The sequence below is a fragment of the Coturnix japonica genome, chromosome 1 (genome assembly GCF_001577835.2).
Source record: "Coturnix japonica isolate 7356 chromosome 1, Coturnix japonica 2.1, whole genome shotgun sequence".
NCBI classification, from domain to species: Eukaryota; Metazoa; Chordata; class Aves; order Galliformes; family Phasianidae; genus Coturnix; species Coturnix japonica.
This window is the reverse complement of record NC_029516.1, coordinates 62,208,073-62,230,710: the sequence shown is the minus strand read 5'-3', so window position 1 is coordinate 62,230,710 and position 22,638 is coordinate 62,208,073. Positions and strand designations below refer to the sequence as shown.

General features: G+C 40.7%; 1 protein-coding gene across 1 annotated transcript in view; it reads left to right on the top strand.

Moving 5' to 3' along the window:
- The window catches only part of ITPR2 (inositol 1,4,5-trisphosphate receptor type 2), a 253,736-nt gene that overhangs the window by 207,161 nt on the left and 23,937 nt on the right, over nt 1-22,638 (top strand). Inside the window, exons 47-55 of the mRNA XM_032446237.1 lie at nt 788-980; nt 3,401-3,526; nt 6,254-6,429; nt 7,702-7,866; nt 10,032-10,227; nt 12,381-12,473; nt 16,853-16,980; nt 18,418-18,583; nt 19,840-20,000. Coding sequence (XP_032302128.1) covers nt 788-980; nt 3,401-3,526; nt 6,254-6,429; nt 7,702-7,866; nt 10,032-10,227; nt 12,381-12,473; nt 16,853-16,980; nt 18,418-18,583; nt 19,840-20,000 — 1,404 coding nt within the window. The remainder of the gene's footprint in view (nt 1-787; nt 981-3,400; nt 3,527-6,253; nt 6,430-7,701; nt 7,867-10,031; nt 10,228-12,380; nt 12,474-16,852; nt 16,981-18,417; nt 18,584-19,839; nt 20,001-22,638) is intronic.

The following is a 22,638-nucleotide window of genomic DNA, read 5'->3' as shown; positions in this document are numbered from 1 at the left end:
TGACTTGCCACACAGTCCCAAAGCGCAACCACTGGCCTGAGAAGTAACTGCTTACCTAGGATACTTCCAAGTAGCCCGTTCAGTTTCACATGATGCGCTTGCCCTTGGGCAGATGTATAATTATCCTTCATCTCCAATGCAAATTATGCTTGAATATGTTATGCTTAAAAATGGCTTAGGATGAGTTTGACTCAGACTCCATGATCAGAAAAGGAAAGTTATTTGGATAACGGTGTAATGAGATGGAATAAAGTCTAACTTGCTCACTGATAGCTCAGTAGACTCCAAAATACAAATAATGTAAGTTTTCTTGCCAAGTAAACAGAGAAAGACTAACAAGATATGGGTTCTCTCTGGGTAGCAAGGTGCTTTATTTGCAAGTTCACCTTTGCAACTTCTGTCATCACAGAAATAAATTCAAGGTGAGAGTTCCATAATCCATCAGAAAGCTTCTGAACTTCTGCACTGTTTAGTCTGAGGAGTTTCATTTCAATCCACTGAAAAACTGAAGCATTCTAAACTGGAATATTTTTTATGTTTGGGGGAGATTTGAGCCTAGGTCTCAGTTGAGATATATAACTTGTCACTGTATATTTAAGCAGATTTTTGAAAAGAAATGTGGTTTTACTTTATGTTTTGGGATTAATGGACTCACTTTTTGGTAATGTTCAAATAATTTATGCGTTCACTTATGAGTTATAAGGAAGCTGTGAGCAAAAAGAGCTGTGACAAAATGGTTGAAAAGTCACTGATCCTGAGGAAAAATATGTATACATTTTATTTATAGATTGTTCGTCATGATAGAACAATGGAACAGATTGTCTTCCCTGTCCCCAATATTTGTGAATTTCTCACTCGGGAATCCAAAAGTCGGGTGTTCAATACAACAGAGAGAGATGAACAAGGGAGCAAAGTCAATGACTTTTTCCAACAGACTGAAGATCTGTACAATGAGATGAAATGGCAAAAGAAAATCAGGAGTAAGTATTGCTATTCTGAAAAATACCTCAATTATGTTAAAACCTCACTTTTAAATATTTTCAGTTTTGCTAATACACTTCTTACTGTTCACCCTGATATTGCAGCAGGCAAAGCTTCTCAGAACTCGAGAGAACTTGTAGGTCAGCTGAGACATGTGTGTGCCACCATAAAAGAGTCATAATATGGAGCAACTACTAATGTGAATAATGTGTTCAAGGTGCTGTTCTGGACTGCAAAAGTTAAATGGAAGAATGGACGAACAAGGTGTAGCTCCACTAAACTCGGTGGAGTGGCAACTAATTAAGCCAAGACTTATAATATTAAACAAAAACACATATAGCTGCAGATTTGAGGTTTGCAGATTCCTACAAGACCATTACAATTTTGTTAATTTCACTTAAAAATATCTCTCAGCAGAACTTCAGCTGCTTTAAATCTGCATGACTCCCATGGAGTCTGTTCCCCTTTGCCAGTTCATATCATCCTTGCTTGACTAGGCTGCAGTACATCCCCATCTGTGAGACCAACCTGGTATATGTACTGTGGTAGTGGGATAGGCATATGTACTTAAGCTGCAAGGGAGACCAAGCCAGGTAACAGGAGTTTCTCCTTTTGTTCACTGGTGGGCATTACAGCTGCTGGCCCTCACCAGGAATGGGGCCACTGCTGCTCCTGCCAGTGTCCCAGGGATGGGGAGCTCTTGCCAGCTCAGCAACTGTCAGCTGAGCCCTAAATATGCATATAAATACATATGGTGTATCACTTTGCTCACTGCTAAAATGCAGATGCTGCTGGGGTAGCAGATATCAGCTGTTTAGCAGCTCACAGCTGCATTATGCAATTGATTAGGAAGGAAGAGAAGAGCAGGATCTATGGACAGAGCAGCAGGGAGTTTGGATACTTAAAGCAATGTGCCTTAATGCAACCTCCTTAATGTGAAAGAAACGAGAGTGTCGGATACAGTTTCTTACAATGTCAATTCTCAAGCTTTAATTTTCAGGAGCAGTTGAAAGTTTTCTGTGTGAATCCTACTGGCCCAGATCCACTTTCCTTGGTGGTGCTGGGAAAAGTTGTCTGTTCTGACAGTCTGACCAGAGTAAAGTTGTAACATAGATGATTCCAGAATAACTCCCTAACTCTGTTTGAGAATAAAATTCATCACGTTGTAGAAATATTACTCCGCTGACAAAAGTGCGTCTTGCTTGAGAAACACAAATGTAAAAAGCCCAACCTTGTACTTAAATAAACCAGAACTGCCTGATGGTATAAGCAAAGAAAACCGGTTTATTTTTATTCAGAACAGAAGTTTCTCGGTTCCTTTCTTCAGTGGAACAGCCCATAACGATCCATGTTGTTTTTTTGTTGTTGTTTGAAAAGCTAATGAAAGTTTAGGTTTGGTTCATTGTTTAGCTGTGTCTGTTACCAGCCAGTCTCTATTGCTGTAATTGACAGATGTCATTTGCAGTGGCTCCAAATGCTTAAATCCCATCAGTGAACAGCACAAGGTTATCACCTAATCACATTTAACCTAATTATTCACCTAATGACTATTAAAATTTATTTAGACTGAGACAGTCCTTTTCAGTTGAAGGAGTCTATATGAGAAGTTAGCTGGGTGCAGACAAATCAAGACTATGCTTTTCATACTTACAAAGAGACTCTCAGTACTTTAAAATCTAATTGCTACGAATATGTCATCTTCAAATAGCTGAACTTCTCTGACTAAGGGTTTTCTCAGACCACTGCATGCATTAAATGTTCATTTAAACATATAATAGTTCAGTCTCAAATATAAAGTGTTTGCCTGGGCCTTAGTACCCTCTGATCCTGTTCCTGGGCTTTTTTCAGGATCATTTATGTGACTCTGTTCACAAATTCTTAACCCTTTTTTCTTTACTTCTCTATTTTGCTTATTCTAACTTGCTTATAGGTCCTTTGGAATATAGTCTGATTCTTTGTGTTCACATGGTACTTAACATTTGAAGGTCCTGGGCTCCTTTTAACGCTTCAAATAACTTTGATAGTACAGAGCTGTTGCTTGCAGGGTGCCTGAAATCTAGCTGTTCACTGGACTCCATATTTCCACACCCAGAGGCTGCAGTTTCAGAGCAAGGTGAAAAGAATCCTTCACATGAGGTCCAGTTGTAAAACCTCAGCTGAGGCAAAACTTTCTTATATAATGAACCCTATGGAGATTTTGGATGAAAAATCCTGCTTGAAAACAATGTTTTATGGTTAGCCTATGTTTATTTTAATCATTTTAATTGTTTATTTATGTTAATTTTAAAGTTCTGCCTGTTTGTTTTGTTTACCTCAGTTTTCTTCATTAATTTGTACTGTTTAAGTCCCCAGAGGCCATTACTGACTGGATTGATGCCTGCTTTCTTCCCATTCATTGGTTTTTTTCTCCCCTTTCTAGATAATCCACTCCTATTTTGGTTCTCAAGACACATCTCTCTCTGGGGAAGCATTTCCTTCAACCTTGCTGTATTCATCAACTTAGCAGTTGCTCTGTTCTATCCCTTTGGAGATGATGGAGATGAAGGCAAGTGGAATTTGGTTTTATTTTTCCCTTTGATTTTAGATGCTTTTCATTCTAAGGTGACATGGTTATGTAAAACTGCATCTTCAGGTGTGCTCGTTTCTGCAGAAGCCGTGTTGTGTCTCCTAGATAGGAACCAGATGTTGTCTGAGATGTACTAGTTGATCTTCAGTGTGTCATGTCCTATGTGACATGAAACAGAATAGACAGAACACAGGAGCTGGTCTGAAGATCATGTAGATTATCTGAGCTCATTCTTCTTTGCTTAATTTTTGTCAGATTGCAGTGTATTAATGCACACATTCAGTTACAGTTTCTAAGCTGAGGAAGGGTACCTGGCAGCAGAGGGACTGTGATTCCTTGAAACTGACCAATTTGAGTGACTTGCAGGGTTAAAAAGTGTGGAATGTTTTGATATGAAAACTAGCTTATTGACATTTGATGATTTTATTGGGATAAAAGAGCCACTGATGCAGAGGACAAAGGCATTATATAAAAATATGCTTAAAATTTGTGATTCTGTCTCTGCTTCATCCCGTGTCACAGAAATACAGCAAATAATAAATAATTTCATTAAATAAATGCAGCAGAGCAGCAGGTGGCCTTTTGGAATCCCAAACAAGCTTAATTGGGATAAAGGAGACTGGTAATGGGAGTAGATCCATTCACCTCTGGGTCTTTGATTCATGTCCAGTCCAGCCAGCAACGCGACTGAAAGTCACTTCTGTCTGATGGCATGTGAACTGCACTGCTGGAAACGGACCAGCTTCTAGTAGATACATGTGTTTTTCACAAACACCAGAATTGGCACCATCCTACATTCCTGTTGGCTGGCTAAACAGAAAGCAGCAGATTAAAGTATATTGGCATGGAGACCACATTGCACTTTCACCCTGCAGGGTGGGCTTTGCAGGTCACAGCCTTGTTTCTACAGGGTTCAGCTGTGGAAATGGGAAGCATTTGTATGTAGTGCTTTCCTGCCTGTAAGCTGAAGAGTCACTCAGAGTGCACACATGCCAGAGTGTAAAAGAAGAAATAAAAGAGTTAAAAATAAACCTTTTAAGCTACTGAATTTTTAGCTAATTTATACTCGAGGAAATCCTCTGGTCTGCAGTCAGTAGGCATTAGTACTTGGAACTGCAGATTTATACGGTATTAGTTTAAAGTGGCCTCAGTAATCCAGTGATTTCAGTGATAGTGCATTTCAGGATTCCAGTTCCTTGTGCTTGCATCAGTAGAAGAGATTTCTGAACAATAAACAGTAGGTGTGGCCCAATGGGATAAGCACGGTCACGAGGCAGACTCCTTACTTCCATTTTCCACCGAAAACTGATCTCTGAGCTGGAGTCTGTCTCCCATTTTCCCCCTTCACCTTGTGCAAATCCATACTCACATGTCCGAGGTGCTTGGGCTGATCTAATCATCTCAGGAATGCTGCTGCCTTCTGATGGATTTCTGGACTTCTAACATCATATGGCATAAGCGAAATTGCACTCCAGATGAGGTTTCTTTGCCTTGTGCACATCTGCATGTGTTACATGACACAAAATCATTTGACCTGCAGTAGGGAAGAAGGGAAAATTTATTAAAGAAACACCAAGTGCTTCGCCCCTACCTTTCAGCTCCACTTTCAAGCTATTTTTTAGGATCCATTAAAAATTTCCAGATCTTGTTGGCAAAGAAACTATGCAGCAGTGCTGCCCTTGAATCTCTTGCCAAGGGTATAAACAACCTTGAACTTTAGAAAAGTTTGGATACCATCTGAATTCTGAGGATGAGGCCTCACCTTATTGTTATCTAATCCCACTGATGCTGCTTAGCTGTGTATCTGCTGCCAAAAGATACCGTTATTCCTATTGTGATGCTGGCTAAATTCTCTATTCTGTTCTCCCCTGCCACTGACATCTCAGTTTATTAGATAACAGCAGAAGTCAGTGTGTGAGTGTGACGGCACCCCAAGATCTGAATGTGCTTTTTGCATCGGAGCGACATGGTGTGTTTCCAGGGCTTTAAGTGTAGGAGAAAGGGAAAGCACGGGCTTTGCTCAAATCTCATGGAGAGTCTGGGAGCCATCACCTTGCCCAGCCTGACTCTGAAGGTTTATGTGCCTGCAGGAGCTTAGCAAGAGCAGGAACCTGCCACCCACTGGGAGCAAGGCGCAGTGGTTTGGCAGCTCTTGGCAGTGCAGATGCTGCTGCTTCTTCCTAAGTCCCAATGGCCACCCCCTACTGTGACAAGCGACTGGTTTTTGTGCAGATGCAGAGCTGCCTCCTGCTGAATGTCTGCAGCCCTTGGGCAGAAAGCTGCTTCTCTAAAAGCAGGGCACTTCTATGCCCTTTGGGTGGGAATGAGATGCTGGGGCATGGTGCCACTGCTGTGCTGCCCCAAGGACCGAACAGTCACTGAATTAGACCGAAGGAGCCCCAATGATCCCTGCAAAAGGGAGATGATTAGTAGCCTGCTCCAGGAACAGGGTAAACTATTTCATCTCTGAGCACTATACAGATTTTAATGGAAATTTCATTAGCTGCTCTGATTATATTACCTGTGCAAATCAACAATACTATGATAATAATGCAGTTAGTGTAAGCTGTGGTCAGCGGTTGAGATGCATGAGTCACACTTTGTCTTAGCTATATGGGCCAAGAAATTATCTTCTGGGTCTGTTTCATGGTGAAAAACTGAGTCTCCAAAGATGCGTTTCTCACCTCTCCCATTCTCCCCATACAGGCACGCTTCCTCCATTGATTTCGGTCCTTCTCTGGATAGCCGTGGCACTTTGTACAGCAATGCTGTTTTTCATCTCCAAGCCTGTTGGCATTCGACCTTTTCTGGTGTCTGTTATTCTCAGGTCTATATATACAATAGGGCTCGGTCCTACCTTGATACTTCTTGGTGCTGCTAATGTAAGTACTTAAAAAGCAAGAAATTCCCCTTCCAGCACAGGCAGAGATATGAAGGTCCTCGATTAGAACTGTGCAAAGTACTTCTTTTTCAGGCTCACTGGTTAAGGCATACAAAAAAAGTAATTTCCAGTCATCCCGAAACAGTGATGTCAGCAAACAGAAAAGCTGAGAAAAAAAAAAAGGGAGGTTTGGTTTTGTTCACACGCAAATATTTTTAACAATAAAAGCAACGTGAAATTTCAAGGAAATATTGCGTAATAAAAGGAATCAAATTTACAGCTCCTTGTGTTAAGAGAAAAATTTTCTCTACAGATTTGCTCAGCAGAATTGGCATGAATTTGTCAGGTGTTTCCATGAGCCTAAACCTATATTTTTGAGAAGGGTTTTCAAAGTTAAAAATTCTCTCAGCCCCTTCCTAGGTCTCTTAATTTATTCATAGCTGTGTTTGCATGTTTACTGAGCGTTGCTGGATAGGCAGTCACGCTCCTAAGTCATCAGTTTAGATTTCTGCCTGAGTGCCACAGCCCTAATTCAGCTTAGCACCAGACAGCAAAGTATCAGCTTATTAGAATCTATGAACATTTTGTATGTTCAAAGATAACCCAGGCATGTAGTCTGAGGTAAAGGCAAGCAGCAGTGCTTGTCCGTGTCAAATCAGTGAAAGAAGAAAGATGCTGAGTCTGTACTGCTTGTCCTGGACTACCAAACACCCCTTCCTTACATACTTCTGTAGTGCTTCTCACATGCAGGCAAAGCTCAGGAGCTATGGCAAATCTGTTGCTGGTGCTTCAGAAATGTCATGAGTACTCTTAAAAGGGATTTTATTCTGAAAAAATACGATCTGAAGGAAATGGGAGATCTTCCCACCTCTACACATGCTGTTGTGTTACTATTGTTCTCTTTGCAATTGCATTTATAGCTGCTCCTGAATGGTCTTAGGTCTGAACTCAGAATTGTTAGGAATTTACTCCCCAGTTGTTGTTTAATGCCTTATGATGTTAATCCCACCCTGCCTTCTCATGTAGAGATCTATCCCACTGTAATGACACCCAGTGCACTGGTGAAGAGGTGATACACTTCCAGTTACCCTGATGGACTCACACCCAGTGTGTCTCAGAGTTGGATTTGTCTCATTTGAACTTCAGCCATCTAGAAGTTGAGCATTTGTTCAAAGTAGCCTATCCGGAATTTTTCATTCTACAGCAATGCGAGCAATAAATAACAGCATTTTTTTCTGACAGAGTAAGCCTGGCCTTTCTTTACCCCCCACAGCTTTGCAACAAAATAGTGTTTCTGGTGAGCTTTGTTGGAAACCGGGGAACTTTTACTCGTGGCTACAGAGCGGTTGTCATGGACATGGCTTTTCTCTATCACGTGGCGTATGTCCTGGTCTGTATGCTGGGCCTCTGTGTGCACGAATTCTTCTACAGTTTCCTGGTAAGTGTGTGCTTCTGTGGAGGGAAAAACTTTGCAAAAATAGAAAATACCGTTACACATATGCAGCTGTCTTCAATTTCTTCCTGACAGACAAGCCAAATCGTGTATTTTTAGCATGCCGTTGTGTTGCTGCCCCATAGGAGCTGCTGTTTTCACTAGAACCTGCTTCTGTTAGGAGTTACTTTATCTGTTTTAAAGGTGACAGTTTTATGTTTCTTTCCATAAAGTCATCATACAGTCCACTTCTTTCTTCTGTCCTTCCCCAGCATACCTTTATTCAGTGCGTGTTGTTCCTGTATCTCATGTCACTTGTGTCTTCAGGCTGTGATTTGTCTGGGGCAGGAATTAGCTGCTGGTATTATGCTGAATATCCCACCCTTCTGTACTTATTGCAGTCCAATAAACAAAAAAACTACTTGGGGAATAGGTATGGCATGCCTCTGGGGTAGCAGGAAGATTCATCACATTAAATGTATGCCACTTCAATTTTCTTTTGTTGCCATTACCCGGATAGAATGCCTTTTTATAATACGATACAGGTGCAGTGAAAATGAATCATACAGAATTATGCTAAACTCAGCTAACTGCTCCCTGCGTACTGAATGGCAGTAAAAGGGGTTTCGCTGCTCTTGTTTTCTCATCCTTTTGCTCTGTGCTGAAACGTGAAACTTTTAGGGAGACAGAATAAATTGTGGTCATTTATATGTATTCACTATCCCACTGTTATATTTTTCTCAGCTTCCTGAGAAACGTCTCACAGGACTGTGTTAAGCACTCCAGAATTAGGGGTTCAACCCTTACTCTCTCATGCTGGAGTCACTTTCCAGGTCAATATCTTGAAATTTAAGTCAGCTTCAGGACTGGGCATACTTCAAAGTACTCAAGATTTTGAGGCTTTAGCTGTAGGGCCCTTCTGAACCATATACATCTCTCCTGCTAATTAATGCCTGCCTTCAAAACTGCACAGCAAATCATGTTACTGCTTCAGTGAGTAAGGGATTCTCTATTGTGAAGTACTGATGTGCCATATAGTTTAGGAAGCATTTTATATACTTACTTTTTACGGCGACATCTGTGAACAAATGTTCATGATTTGTGGATGATTATCCGCATTCCCAAATGACTTACAGATATTCACTCTGTAGTGGAAATATTCCAAACTCTGGTGCTTGTTCCTCATCTTAAGCCTTGTCTTGTATGGAATGAATGATAACTGTCTTTCCTCTTTCTTCTTTTATTACTTATTATTACAAATCTGTGAATTTCAGGTCCTGTGAATTGTGACTAATACCTTCTTCTGTGGACCGTTTTGATCTATCACAGTGTCACTTTTTATCTGTAATCAATGTGATTGGAAGTGGAAATACATATATTATAGATAAGGTCCAAAGAACACTATAACAAATGAATAGAATTGTAAGAGAGGAAAAAGCTGTAGGTTCTTGAAAAGCACTTATCACATTTAATTGCTATTTTTGTGCCTTTGACATTTAAAACGATGTTATCTTCATGTATACTTTTCTTTAAATACCAGGAAAGTCCACAGTGCAGGGTAAAAAAAAGAATGGACGTTTGGGCTTTTGTACAAACAGTGCAATGAATTTAAGTTTGTCCTAAAAAGAGATGGCCCAAATCCTTGCACATGTGAGTCATTTTTAAATGATCCCATGAGCTCAAAGAAACAGCTTACAGACATGTAATTACTTGCTTGCACAAGTATGTTTTTGAGATGCAGCCCATGTGTGTTCATCAGATGGGACATAACATGAAAAATAAATTTGTGGATGTAGATCAATAGTATGGAGACACTGTTATTGAATTTTAATCTACCCTGGTTTTGAATATGAGTAAACAATGGCTCTTTTTTGTAACCACTACGTGAGTCTGAATCAGGCTCCTATATAAAGTGTACCTTTTAGCTTTCAATTTTGCTATGATCTATCTTAACATTTCAATTTTTGCACTTGATTCTCTCCTCCTGTGTATGCATCCCCAGCTCCCATTGAAATCAAGGTGGGTTGTGTGTTTATGAAGTTAAGACTTCAGAACACGGGTAGATGTTATGTTTCAGCAGTTCAAATTGTGTTCCTATACAGGATTTATATGTACTCTGTATGTCGCCTCATTTGTATTCATTTTTTTCCTCTACATTATTATATTTCCAGCTGTTTGATCTAGTGTACAGAGAGGAGACTTTGCTAAATGTGATAAAAAGTGTTACCCGGAATGGTCGTTCCATCATCCTCACTGCAGTGCTAGCACTCATCCTGGTTTATCTCTTCTCCATCATTGGATTCCTCTTCCTGAAGGATGACTTCATCATGGAGGTCGACAGGTTGAAAATCAGGACCCCTGTTGCAGGTATTGCTTTTTATATTGAAATTTGCTTCCAAAATACACCGCTCGGTCTGACTAACTTAACTTTGCTCAAAGGAAATTTTAATGGTATGTTTGTGTCTTGTGGAAGCCAAACTCCATATATCTTAGTACTAAATTAAGACTCTAGGTAAAATTTCATGCTTAGTTGTTTTTGAGGTTTTCCTGTTGAAATACTAAAATCTAACAGTCATGGCTGATTTGCTGCGTTTTCTTTTCTGACTACTGCTAACATTAAAAAGATAGACATTCACAAGTATTATGAAGAGCAACTCAAAGTGGGTTCTGTTGGTTCTCATTCCACCTCAAAAGCAGTGCTTATCTTTTTCCCTGTAGTGCATGAGGCATGTTATCTTAGCATGTTCAGTGTGTTCCCCTGATTACTATTTAAGCTTCATCCAGCAAAAATTTATTACAAAATGTACGTTTCTGCTGATAGATTTCCTGAGAGCATCTTGTAAATTCAACATGTATTTTAGAAAATACACACTTAGTGTATAATCTTGGTTTCAGTAAAATAATCAGAAGTTTTTTAGCCAGTTTTTAAAGCACCAGGATTTCAGCTTTTAAAGATGAGAGATTTTAGCAGCATGGACAGAGAGATGCAAGTTCAGTTTGCTAGAAAAAAAGCTTGGTCTGGTGCACTGAGATCTGTGTATGTGCTACCAACCAGCCTACTGGGAGCAAGGGCAGAGAGGTAACTGTCTGCATAGAAATACCTGAGAATAACTTTTGGTTAAACTCCTACAGGAATGTTTTTCCCAGTGCTGAGCTCTCCAGACATGTATGTAAGCACAGGACAATTAGTAGGAGCCAGCCCAGATTGCGTGCACTCTTCTTTTTCCAGCCTTCTCCTAACTCATACTTCAGGACCTGCTGTACACAAATGAGGCATAGCTCATTCGTGACTTGTGGGCATAGGGGAGTATGATGTACTCATGTATATAATTGGTACCATGTAAGAAAAGGAACTTGACAAATTTCTTTAACAGACCTTGTTTTTTGTCACTGATCATCATCAAAGGGCTAATATGACTTATATGATTTAGCTGGGAAGTATTGGTAATGGTTGGACTAGATGATCTTCTAGGTCTTTTCCAACCTTGATAATTCTGTGATTCTGTGATTTGATTTACCATTCACTGGGGGTCGGAACTTGTAATCTGAAGGTTCATTAAGAAAAATAATTACAGCTACCTTAGAAGAAAGGAGGCTAGGTTACACGGGACACTGGTCAGATCCAGTGCAGAAGTTACTGTGTGATTATGTTTCTTCAGTTGGGTTCTTAGCAGGTTTTAGTGGTACATGTGTGTATTCTTTTTGGCTAAATGCATTGCTATTTCTGATCAAAAACAGATCAAGCAAATATGATGATGGTATACTGATAGAACATCTTGCATCCCAAGAAAAGTGCTTTAAATTTTTTCCTTCTAAAGTAACACAGAGTCAGAGTGGATGTGTTTTCTGTGTTACAGAGATTTTCTTAGATTTCTACCTTGGTTGCATCATTTTGCCTTCATTTTCTCTCTGTAAACCTTTTTGTACCTCTGATTTGAAATGCAGAAAATTGTTGAAGATGCACAAGACAAAATTGGTTTGATAAAATCAAGTGAATGTACACGTTTACCTACTTTGGGAATGTTAAATTAGTGTTTTACTCAAACCCATGTGTATTTACAAATGAGTACCAAACTGTGTTATAATCCTTGGAAACTTAAATATTCTACGCTCAGGATAACTGAGCATCAGCGTGGTGTCTTTCTTGTCAGCTTTTGTGAATAATTTATCTAATGGTTTTAAAACTGATATTATTTTTATATCTGACAGTTGTTCCTTGCTTTGAATATATTTTGTTTTAACCAGAAGAAGCAGCATTTGACGTAGATTCATTAATTTCAGGAGATGAAATAGGAATAGCTGTGGTACACAGTAAATATAAAACTGTGTTTTTTGTTCCTTGTGATTGCTTTGAGCTGTCGATGTGGAATGTTTGAGGAGGGAGTAACTGGTGGTATAATTTGTTCTGCTTTTTCTTCTCAACTTTTCAAACTGGTGACTCGCTTCTAGAAAAGTATTGATTTAAGTCTTTCTATCAGTGCAGTATCTGTCTTTTTGTCAATATTCTGCTATTTCCTCAGGTATTGGTGAAGTCCCAACTACAACCCTCACATCAATGATGGGGGCCTGCGCAAAAGAGAATTGTTCCGAGAGCATCCCTATTATTAACTCAGGTTAGTACAGAAGTTTCTCAAAATTGATGATCAATTGGAACAGAGGAGTCTGTGTGTTATTATTACGGAGACTGTGTGTGAAAAGTGATTATCGTTGTAAGTCAGAAGCACTCAGCTTCTGGAATGCTCAGAGCTTGGCTGGCAACTCACCTGTAATTGACGTGCTTCCCACACCTGATTACAATTGCAACAGCATGAGTTTTGTTATTAAAATAGCATGCTGAATCGTTATGCATCAACATACAGGTTTCTTTTCTTTTTTGTTCTGGCGTTGCTGAGAAAAAAAGCTTGCTGCTTACTTGCAGCATTCTCACTTGCACAGAGTGAGCCACAATTCAATCCATTTAGGGCTGCTTGAGTTTATTTTAATGGTGTAGCATTTGATGGCAAGGTTTTGTTTCTGCTTTTTCCATGTGTCTAGGCTGAGGTTGTAGTGTAGGAAGAAAATCTAAGAGCTCAGATCCATTACAAGTTATGCCTTAATGAGTTACCATGGCTCATTTTAGCATGGGTAGCAGTCTGTGTGTTCCCAGCTTGTGGAAAATGCAAGGAAATGAAGGTGCTATAGGCAAGTTCTGTTTCTTTATGTTTGTGGCAAGTGAAAAACTTAATTGCTATAGTTCAGCAGGTGAGTCAGTCTGGCCTTTACTTCGATACCTGCATTATGAAGCTGATTTGTACATAGAAGGACCCTGTCAGCTGTAAGTATGCTCAGTTAAAATAAAAGGTCTGTACGCTGTGTGCTACTGGGTCAAGCCAATTACCAGACATTGGGTGGAGAAGGAATTTGCTGTAGATCAAGCTGACAACATGCTCTGCCCTCTTTTATTGTTTGAGGCAACAGGATCACTCAGGACTTCTTAACATTGGTGCTAGTCCATCTCTCCTACTCTCTTCCCCTGGCACAGTGTAATTGTGGCACTTGGTCTTGCACTGCAATTGTTGCATTTGTTTTAGTGCGAGTGTGGCCTTTGCAGTGTGAGTGTGCATTGGATGGTCTATATGGGTGTCCAGCCTTTTGACTTGCCTGTGCTGCACAGAGTGAAAAGGAATTGTCTTGGGCCAATGTTTTGAATCCATAGAATGGTCTGGGTTGAAAAGGACCACAATGATCATCGAGTTTCAACCCCTCTGCTTGAGGGTTGAAACTGTGTGCAGGGTCGCCAACCACCAGACCAGGCTGCCCAGAGCCACATCCAGCCCGGCCTTGAATGCCTCCAGAGATGGGACATCTGCAACATCCTTGGGCAACCTGTTCCAGTGCGTCACCACCCTCTGGGTGAACAGTTTTTGTTGTTGCTGAGTAGTAGCTGAATGCCTGGGGCCAGGCTGGGCCAACTGGTGATGGCACAGTGACAGGCAGCAGGCCACGTTACAAGCTGTCCCAGACTGCATGTGGCCCATGAGTTGGACATGCCCGGTCAACAGGCTTAAACCTCTCCCTGCTGCATTTGCCCATGGTTGTTGGGGACTGAAGCTGAGGACTTGAGTGCTCCCTTCCTATCCTGTGTTCCAGTATAACAGTTTTACATGCTTCGTTCTTCCCCTACTGATTTTGAACTTTTTGTTTGTTTATTTATTTATTTATTCATGAGGGTGAAGAGTGTTCGGGAGAGGTCTATAAAAGCAGGAATTTTCTCCCCAGTAAATTTATAAACAAGTGTGTAAACAGGCCTCATAAACAAAATGGGAAGCTGTCTGACTAGGTAGAGAAAATAGTCTAAGAGCTATTGCCAAGGCTGCTACATTCAAAAAGTTATCAATCAGTCAAAAGTGATGCAGCTTAGCTTTCGTCAAGTTCTTTAAAGGGCAGAAATCTCTCATTTCTTACTCTTTGACTACTGTTTCTTTAAAAATTAAACAATGATGGAAGAGGGCTATACAAAACATCTAACTACGCTCTCACTTAATCTTGAGCTACTTTTATTCATTCAATGATATTAAAGACAACATTCAGGAAGAGCCATTTTGCTCATTTTGGCTGATGGATAAGCTCAGAAGTAGTGTGAGTTTACTGGGAATCTACCTTCTGTCCTTTCCTGGGACAGTTCTGCCTTCTGGCAAAGACTGAATGCAGTAGAATGCAAAGGCAAGTCAGCCTGGGAGTTGGAGATTCGTGGTGTAGCAGCATAAAGAAGTTCACTTCTGTCCTTAGGATATATGAATTGTTTTCAGTGACATCTCAGGTCCACAGTGGAGACATAGATACATTGCTTTTTAAAGCAGACCACAGCAAGCCATGCCTCTACCTTAAGTTTCACCAGCTAAGCCTGAGCTCAATCTTTGCTTATTTTGGTGATGGAGTTAACTGAGAGCCAGTCGTCTCTGTTCAGGGAGCATCCCCTCTCTACAGCCTGCTTCCTCCACACTGCATTGAGCTGTCAGCCTAAAAATATTTTGTCTCATTCTCATATGGAGTCTCCCACTCTTTATTCCAAAGGCACTCCCATATCACTTAAGTCTTTACATGGGTGAAGTGCTTAATCCGCATAGTCCAAATGGTCCATAACACCATTTCAAGCTCCAGATCCACTCCTGTTGGTAACGTGGGCATAGTCTGTGTGTACATGTGTAGACAGGAGCTGTATCTGAGCTGTGAGCACTGCTGAGCACTAGGGCAAGCCAGGTGGATCCGGACATGTGGCAGCAGGGTTACCCAGCTCTCACATCTGCTGTTTCCAGCGCCTGACCCTAGTTTTGTGAGAAGCAAAAATCTTGTTCTCTAGGCACATAAAGGAAAAAGAATATAAAATAGCTTTTATAAAGTATCTGGGTGTTGTTCTCGTTGTTTTCTATTTCCCTTGTGAATAGTCATCTTCTCAAGCACAGAGTTTAGTTCCCAAAACACCCACAGAGTAACATTTGGAAAAAGGAAATTGGGACAGGATGCGAAAGTAGAGGAGACGAGTTGATATGACTGAGGTCACGGCGTGAGTAAAAATTATCCAGATGCAAAAGAGAGGAAAAAAAAGGTTTCAGTGTTTCAATCCTTTTGATTCCAATATTTGAGCAGTTTTCTGGGAGTTTTTCTTTGTTTCTGTTTTTTTACATCTGACATCCTTAGTGGTAGCAGTGTTTGGAGTGATTATATAGATCAACAAGGACATCTGTACCAGTATCTGCTTTTGATTTTCTTTTTTGCCCAGTGTCCCTTCAATTAGGAATTCTTTTCCACTGAATTTGCTTGAGTATAAAAAGCAGAGAATGCCATCTCTGTTTCTGTATCTTTCACAAAAACCACAATTGAGGAACCCAGGTTTTAGATCCAAATTGCTTGTCTGTAATGTGAATGCTTTCAGTCAGTTTGGTGTATCAAAGTCTATCTCGGTGCCTCACATGTGGTGGTTTGGGGGCTGTTAAATATGCTTTTTCTGTTAACTATCCCAGCAGGCTGTTGTTATTTATTAAATTGTATTACAGTAAGTGTGTGAGGCAAACCAAGTGAAAATTGCTGCCTTCACCGCTTAATCAAATGTATCCCTAAAGAGAAAGGGAGGGAGAGGCAGGATAAGCAGCAGTTATAGCCCTGACTGTTCAGCACAAACTAGCAAGAAGCAGGAAAAAGCTCAAGCAGGGCTCTTCAAAAGGAGGCTGCTGATGCAGCCACAGCTTGAGAATGCATGGTGGGAGGAATTCTGGCCAGGGCAGAGCGAGTCCCTCTGGGACTTGTGTTCCAGCCCAGCTCCTCTGCACGTTCAAATACCTCCTGCACAACAGTATCCTCTGTGGCTCAGCCAAAACCATGCGGCAGCTCAGCAGCGGCGATAAGAATAGAATCCAAGTTTTCAGGCTGAGGTCAGTGAGAGCCTTTCATTTAATGTATATCAGACCTGTGCTGAGGCACGTGCGCTGGTGCGCCAGGGGAAGATCACGGACAGATTTACTGGTACAAAAGCCAGTACCTCCTGAACAATTTGAAATGCTAACATGACTTGGCTTGTACATAAGTAGGTAGAGGAATGATTTCACAGGAAGACAATGCTTCTGTAAATGTGCTTCTAATTCTGTGTTTATGTTGCTTCTCTTTTGCACGTCAGCTGTGCAGTTTGGAGGCCTGCTGAAAAAGCAGTCATACTGAAACCAGTGGGAGTATTTGTAAGGGAAGGGATGCTCCCATGACTAGAGATGACAACTCTGGTCATTAACAGTTACTGCTTGGGATTTTTGCTGTCTCTCTTCAGGGTAAATGTCGATGCGGCACCTAAGAATGTCACCAGCAGTGACATGCAAATGGATAGGGATGGTCATTGAAATTGCAGCTAGAGGATACAAAAGGCAGATGTATTGCAGTTACTTTCTCTCATTGAGAACTGCAGCTTTATTTGATGAGTGATCATTTGATATTCTGATTCTTAAAGGTGCTCTTCTCCTGTTTATAGGTGAAGAAGAGGAGGATGGAATTGAAAGGACCTGTGACACCCTGCTCATGTGCATTGTGACAGTATTAAACCAAGGCCTGCGAAATGGTGGTGGCGTGGGAGACGTGCTCAGAAAGCCTTCCAAAGATGTAAGTGTTTTGGCTGAAGAGATGCATTACTCCCTGTGCATCTCATGAATGCCAAAGTCAATTTTGGAGGTTATAGACTGTATTTTTATCTGGCCTGCTCTAATGTCACACAGTTGATTTATCCATGTAATTTTTACATCTCAGATGGAATACTTAATGGGAAGGGCTAAGCTTGTCGTGATGATGTTACTTGAAGAAAGAAACCCTAGGCAGTCATTTATCTCTTCTGGAAAACTGGAACCTTTCAAGCACTGCTAAGAAGCGTTGCTGGATTGGATCAGTTTACTGTTGCATTAGGAATTATAAATGCAAACTTTTGAAAAGGATTGACTGATAAGTTCATGTCAAGACTCCATTCTAGTACATAAGGTATACACAAGGCCAGATCCTTACTTATAGGGTAGGAGGTTCTGCAGGCACCACAGCCCATCCACACAAAGTCTGTGGATGCTTAGAAACTGAACTTAGAAATGACCATCGCAACCTAGCAGTAGTGTGGTGCTAACTAACAGCATTAAAGCATGTCATACAAGTTACAAAGTTATCCAAATGAATGCATGGGAAACTGAGAAGATCAGTGGTTTCCAAGACAGTGTCATGGTGAACAGGATCTGGATTTTGTGTTTCTCCTTCTTACGCTGAGTGTTGTCTCCCGTTTGCCACAGAACAACTTAGCTGTTTTATTAGAAATGTTAATGAGAGTGCAGTCCAGACAATGCAAGAAGGAAAATAACAAAGACACAAATAATATAAAATTGTGATGAAACAGGGGATATGAGCACTTCAGAGCAATGTGTGTGCATGTACTTGTTCTACTCCGGAAAGACACAAGCTTGGTCTGCCCACTCTGAGCCAGCTTTTAGCCAGGTGACTGGTTTAGTATGGTGTTGAAGCCATTAATACACCATGTTTGGGCTGAGCATGGTAGGCTACTTCAACCTTGGCATCACATGAGCATGCTCTTCTTGTTTCCAGTTGTGTAGTGTACAAATTTGGCAGCAGTCTGGAAAATTCCACAAGTATATTCCATTAGCATGTTTTCTTGAGTGTGTACCTATATGCCACGATGTAGCATTAAGGGTTATTGTAGATCTCAATTGGTACTAGAAAGTGCTTATCACTTAGTATTCTGGCCAGGTAATTGCTTCATTAGAGCACTAGAGTAAGGCATCTACACTGCACCCGGAATACAAGCCAGTCTCTCCTTGATTTGGGAACTCCATAAAGGACAACAGGAGTCCCAAAGAGACAGGAGTACATGCAGCCAAATCTTTGCTTACTCATATAGCTAGTCCCTCTCTATGCAAGTAAGACTAGCAGAATTTGGCATATGAGAAGAAAGATGCATAGCTTTGCTCAAGTTAATGTGAAAATGTTGTTTAATATTTAAGATGTTTGCTATTTTTGTATCTTATTACAAACTTATTATTGTTGCAGGAGCCCTTATTTGCTGCTCGAGTTGTTTATGATCTTCTGTTTTATTTCATTGTTATAATTATTGTTCTGAACCTAATCTTTGGAGTCATCATTGATACATTTGCTGATCTCAGAAGCGAAAAGCAGAAAAAGGAGGAAATACTGAAAACAACGTGTTTCATCTGTGGTAAGCTTCTGAGCTATTGAGACATTTTATAGTTTAAGGTGTTAAAATAAGTATTTGTCATTTAATAAAGAGTGAAATAAGGGGTGGTTATCTTCTGAGAGGAAGGCCTGTAAAGATGTCGGAATTTGGTTCCAAATTTGTTTGCTCTCAGAAGGAAACAGATTTGGTTTAGGAGTCAAAAGATAGCTTTGCCAAGAGGTGGCTTCACAGTTTCCACTTGGGGTCTGAGAGAGAACTGTGTTTCACGCTCACATTGTCACTACTGATGGAGGTGGTGCAGCTGCTGAGTTTATTTCACATGTAGCGTGATGCAGATGAAAGTACAGCTTGCTATTTCACAGCACAGTGGATTCCAGAAGGGTAACAACAGGAAAATCTGCCTTTTTCAGAAGATGACTTGAAACAGGGAACCAAAAAATTAAATGAAAATCATCCTCACAAAGACCATGGGTGAATTGCACTTATTTTGAGGTGCAGCCACAAAGAGGGGCAGACCTTCACTCCCCCAGGGATGTTAGAAATACCTTCTTTTTGGTAAGCTGGGAGTTGTTTCCATGGTTGTACTGACAAGGATGAGCACTGTGCAGAGTTTTAGTGTCAGTAGGAGCCCCTACAAGAGATCCAAGGAGGAAAGCTGTAACATGAAGAAAAATGTTGGCGAATCCTCTCCTTTCTTACTATGGCATTCTTCTTCAGAGATCTGAGCAGATTTAACAAAAAATAGAATGAAATTCTTACAACCGCATCTCTGTAGAGACTATGTTTTTGCAGAGCTGCAGACTCACCTTCCCTGCTAGGTTTAAGTGCACAGCAATCCCACTGCAGCTTTAGTGGGACTACTCACATGCTTGGTGCTAAGTACATGTGTAAATCTTTGCAAGATCAGGACTGCGACTGCATGCTGTGTGCTAACCAGTATACATTTAGAAAGGATCAGAATCAACACTTGTAAAGCACTTTATAGCCTTCAGCACAGAAGGCACTGTAAAAACTGTAACTTATTTATTATCCTGTTATTGTTATTAAGGGGAAATATCACAAAAGAGAATAAACGTAGTGCTGAAAGAATTCTGTCAGGAATGCCTTCTGGCCTGGTATTTCTTGCCTGGCAGTTGCTGTATGTGGTTATAGCTTTTAAATTAAGATCCTTCAAATTTATAATCCTTTAAATTAAGTTAGGTTTCTTTCTCTAACATATTTAGCCAGTATTTTTATATTATTATTATTTTTTTTAACTATGTTCATGTCTTTTGCAGGACTGGAGAGAGACAAATTTGATAACAAGACAGTTTCATTTGAGGAGCATATAAAGGCAGAACACAACATGTGGCATTATTTGTACTTTATAGTTCTAGTGAAAGTGAAAGATTCAACGGAATACACTGGTCCAGAGAGCTATGTGGCACAAATGATTGTGGTAAGTCAATTTGGGCACGTGCTTTATGCAATGGCTGAATGTTCCTTGCAGCACGAGCAGAGCATATCTGTCTTTTTCCCTCTGCCTGAACAATGGGAGGCATCGATCTGTGTTTTTAAAGATCTTTTCACGTGTCTTAGACAGTCTGCAACAAAGCCCAGTCTTAAACATAATGAAAAAGATGAAAGCGGAGGCCACAGTCTCTAGTTTGGCTTTCGTGCTCTCATGCTCTGTGGTTTCCACTCCCTCATTAGCCAAACCAGAGGCAGAGGAGCATGCATCATAACATCTGCTACTGCTTTGTCCAGGATCTCTGGGCTGCTGTCCAGAAAAATAATGTCTCCTGCTGAACAGCAGAGCACGGGGTCAGTGTTGAGGGCTAGCATTTTCTCCTACGGCTGCTCTGAACAAGCTATTGAAAAGACCAAGATGAGCTTCTGCAGGGATTTTAAGAGCTGCGGAAACTGCATCATGGTGCAGTGAGTATGACTTGGATTCAGAGAGATAAATTTGATGACATGGGAGCACATAGATGTTCAATTACATTTCATTTCTAGCTTGCTGCCAAAGAGGGTGCATTCCTGTGAGAGAGAGGGCTGGTACCAGTGTTTGCACTTCATTTTTCAGTAACTTCCACAACATCCCCATAAAGAGCAGTATTCAGGTGGCCTTCTTACTTGTTGTGATATTCTGGTGCACCATTTTGTTCCTGTGGATTTCCTGGCAGTTATTGCACTGCCAAGGGCTCTTGCCAGGATCTGTGGTTGCAGAGCTGGCATATGTCTGAATCTCTGAGGGGAGTGTAAAGAAATACACATCGGGCTACTGTTTATGCATTTCTGTGGCCACATTTCTTATTGAGAGTATCTACTCTGTTATCTTTCATTGAGCCTTTGATTATACATGCTGCCCAACCTCACAAGTGAAATTGTGGGTGCTCATACAGTCCTCAGCCCAGCCAAGGGGAGGAGAGATGAATATCCTTTAATTTCAGCTGTCTGAAAATCAGGCACCTGGCTTAAATTGGTGCCAGCTCCCTGCCCTGTCAGTGAAGAAAGCTGGATCATTTTACTCTGCCTTAAGATAGGTGTTTAGGATGGTGGTGGTAACATACCATGGCAATGCCTTTCTCACTCCACAGAGGGTCTAAATGATCAGTTTAGACAAGGCGCTGAACTGGGAGTTGGCTGAAGCTAGAAGAGAGGACTCACACGACACACTTCTGTGAGTGCTGTTACTGCTACATGGAAGGCAGTGTGGAGGGTCATGGGAATTCAGTGTTCAGGTACAGAGGAATGGCCTGTATCCATGGAACTTGGAACTGCCAATCCTGTTGACCAGCTCAGTGCATTTATGCTGTTAGGCAGTAATGGATCTCCTGCTGTGTAATGGGTGAAATAGAAAAGCTAAAACAAAAGCTTGCACCCTATGTTCTGTTACAGGAAATTATTCGTGGTGTCAAGTTGTCCTCTAATACCTGAAAACATTTCTAACTTATCTCAGAAATGCTCTTTAATTCACAGAATATTTCCAGACTCTAGAGCCCGTCTCCTTTGTCTGGTCCTTCCTTACTCTCCTCTTCTTCCCTCTCGCTGAGTTGTTTATATGGTTTTAAACTTTGAAAGTGTGTATGTTAAGTATTAATGTTTAATTCCAAGGGGTGCATTAATATTCATAGTAAGTGTATTCATCCTGTGGCAGCAGTGGTTTGAATTTTCTGATGCAATTCACTAATGTATATTACGTTTGCATTAATGGTCGGAACTCCTGTTTGAATATCTAAAATATTATCAGAAAAGCACCAAAACGTGTGTGGCCTCAAGCACTGAACCTATTTCTCAAAGCTCCTCTGGGGCAGAATGCTGATAGTTTGAGTGGTTAACAGTCATCAAGAGCTTGGAATTATTAAACCCTTTGAGCAAGGACTTGGTGGGTTTTTTTTCCATGTGTATCTATGAGAGAGTCGCGTATGGGCCTAGAAATGTAACATAATGCTTACAAGGAATGGAAAGAAGGAATGTAGGAATGGAAAGAAAGAAAGAAAAACAAATGTTTGAACAAACTATGTGTGGCTGTTGTGGGATTAGTGTTTGTGCTTTTGTGTAGTTAAAATTCCCCGGTACAAAATCTAGGGAAGGTGTGCTGCAGAAATGTTGGTTGTGTGAAGCAGAAGCAATTGTAGCTGTTTAAGTGAATAAAAAGGGGTCTCGTTCTCTTGGAGCCAGAGATTACTTGACACCACATGGTAGAAGGGTTATTAAGAAATGAAAGAAAATAATCTTACTGGAAGAGTGGAGTGTTCCATAAGTATGATATTCAGCTGGAAGAAGTTAAGAGACAGAACTTTGCTTATGACCAGAAGTGTCAGGAGCCATTGGTGCTGATGGAGGTTATGTATTTTGTGTGTTTCAAACCCAGCATGATACCAATGGAATAATATTGCACGTATGTGGGATGTACTACCTCACACGCAGAAATTCATTGTGAGATAATTTATTGTTTTTACCTGAAGACAGGGAGAAAAACTGATTAAGACTTTTTGGATGACTGGAAGCTGAGCAACCACTCTTGCAGTTCTGGGACAGGCAACGAATTCCCTGATGAGGGGCTTAGATTCTGGTTAAAATCTGGCACAAGA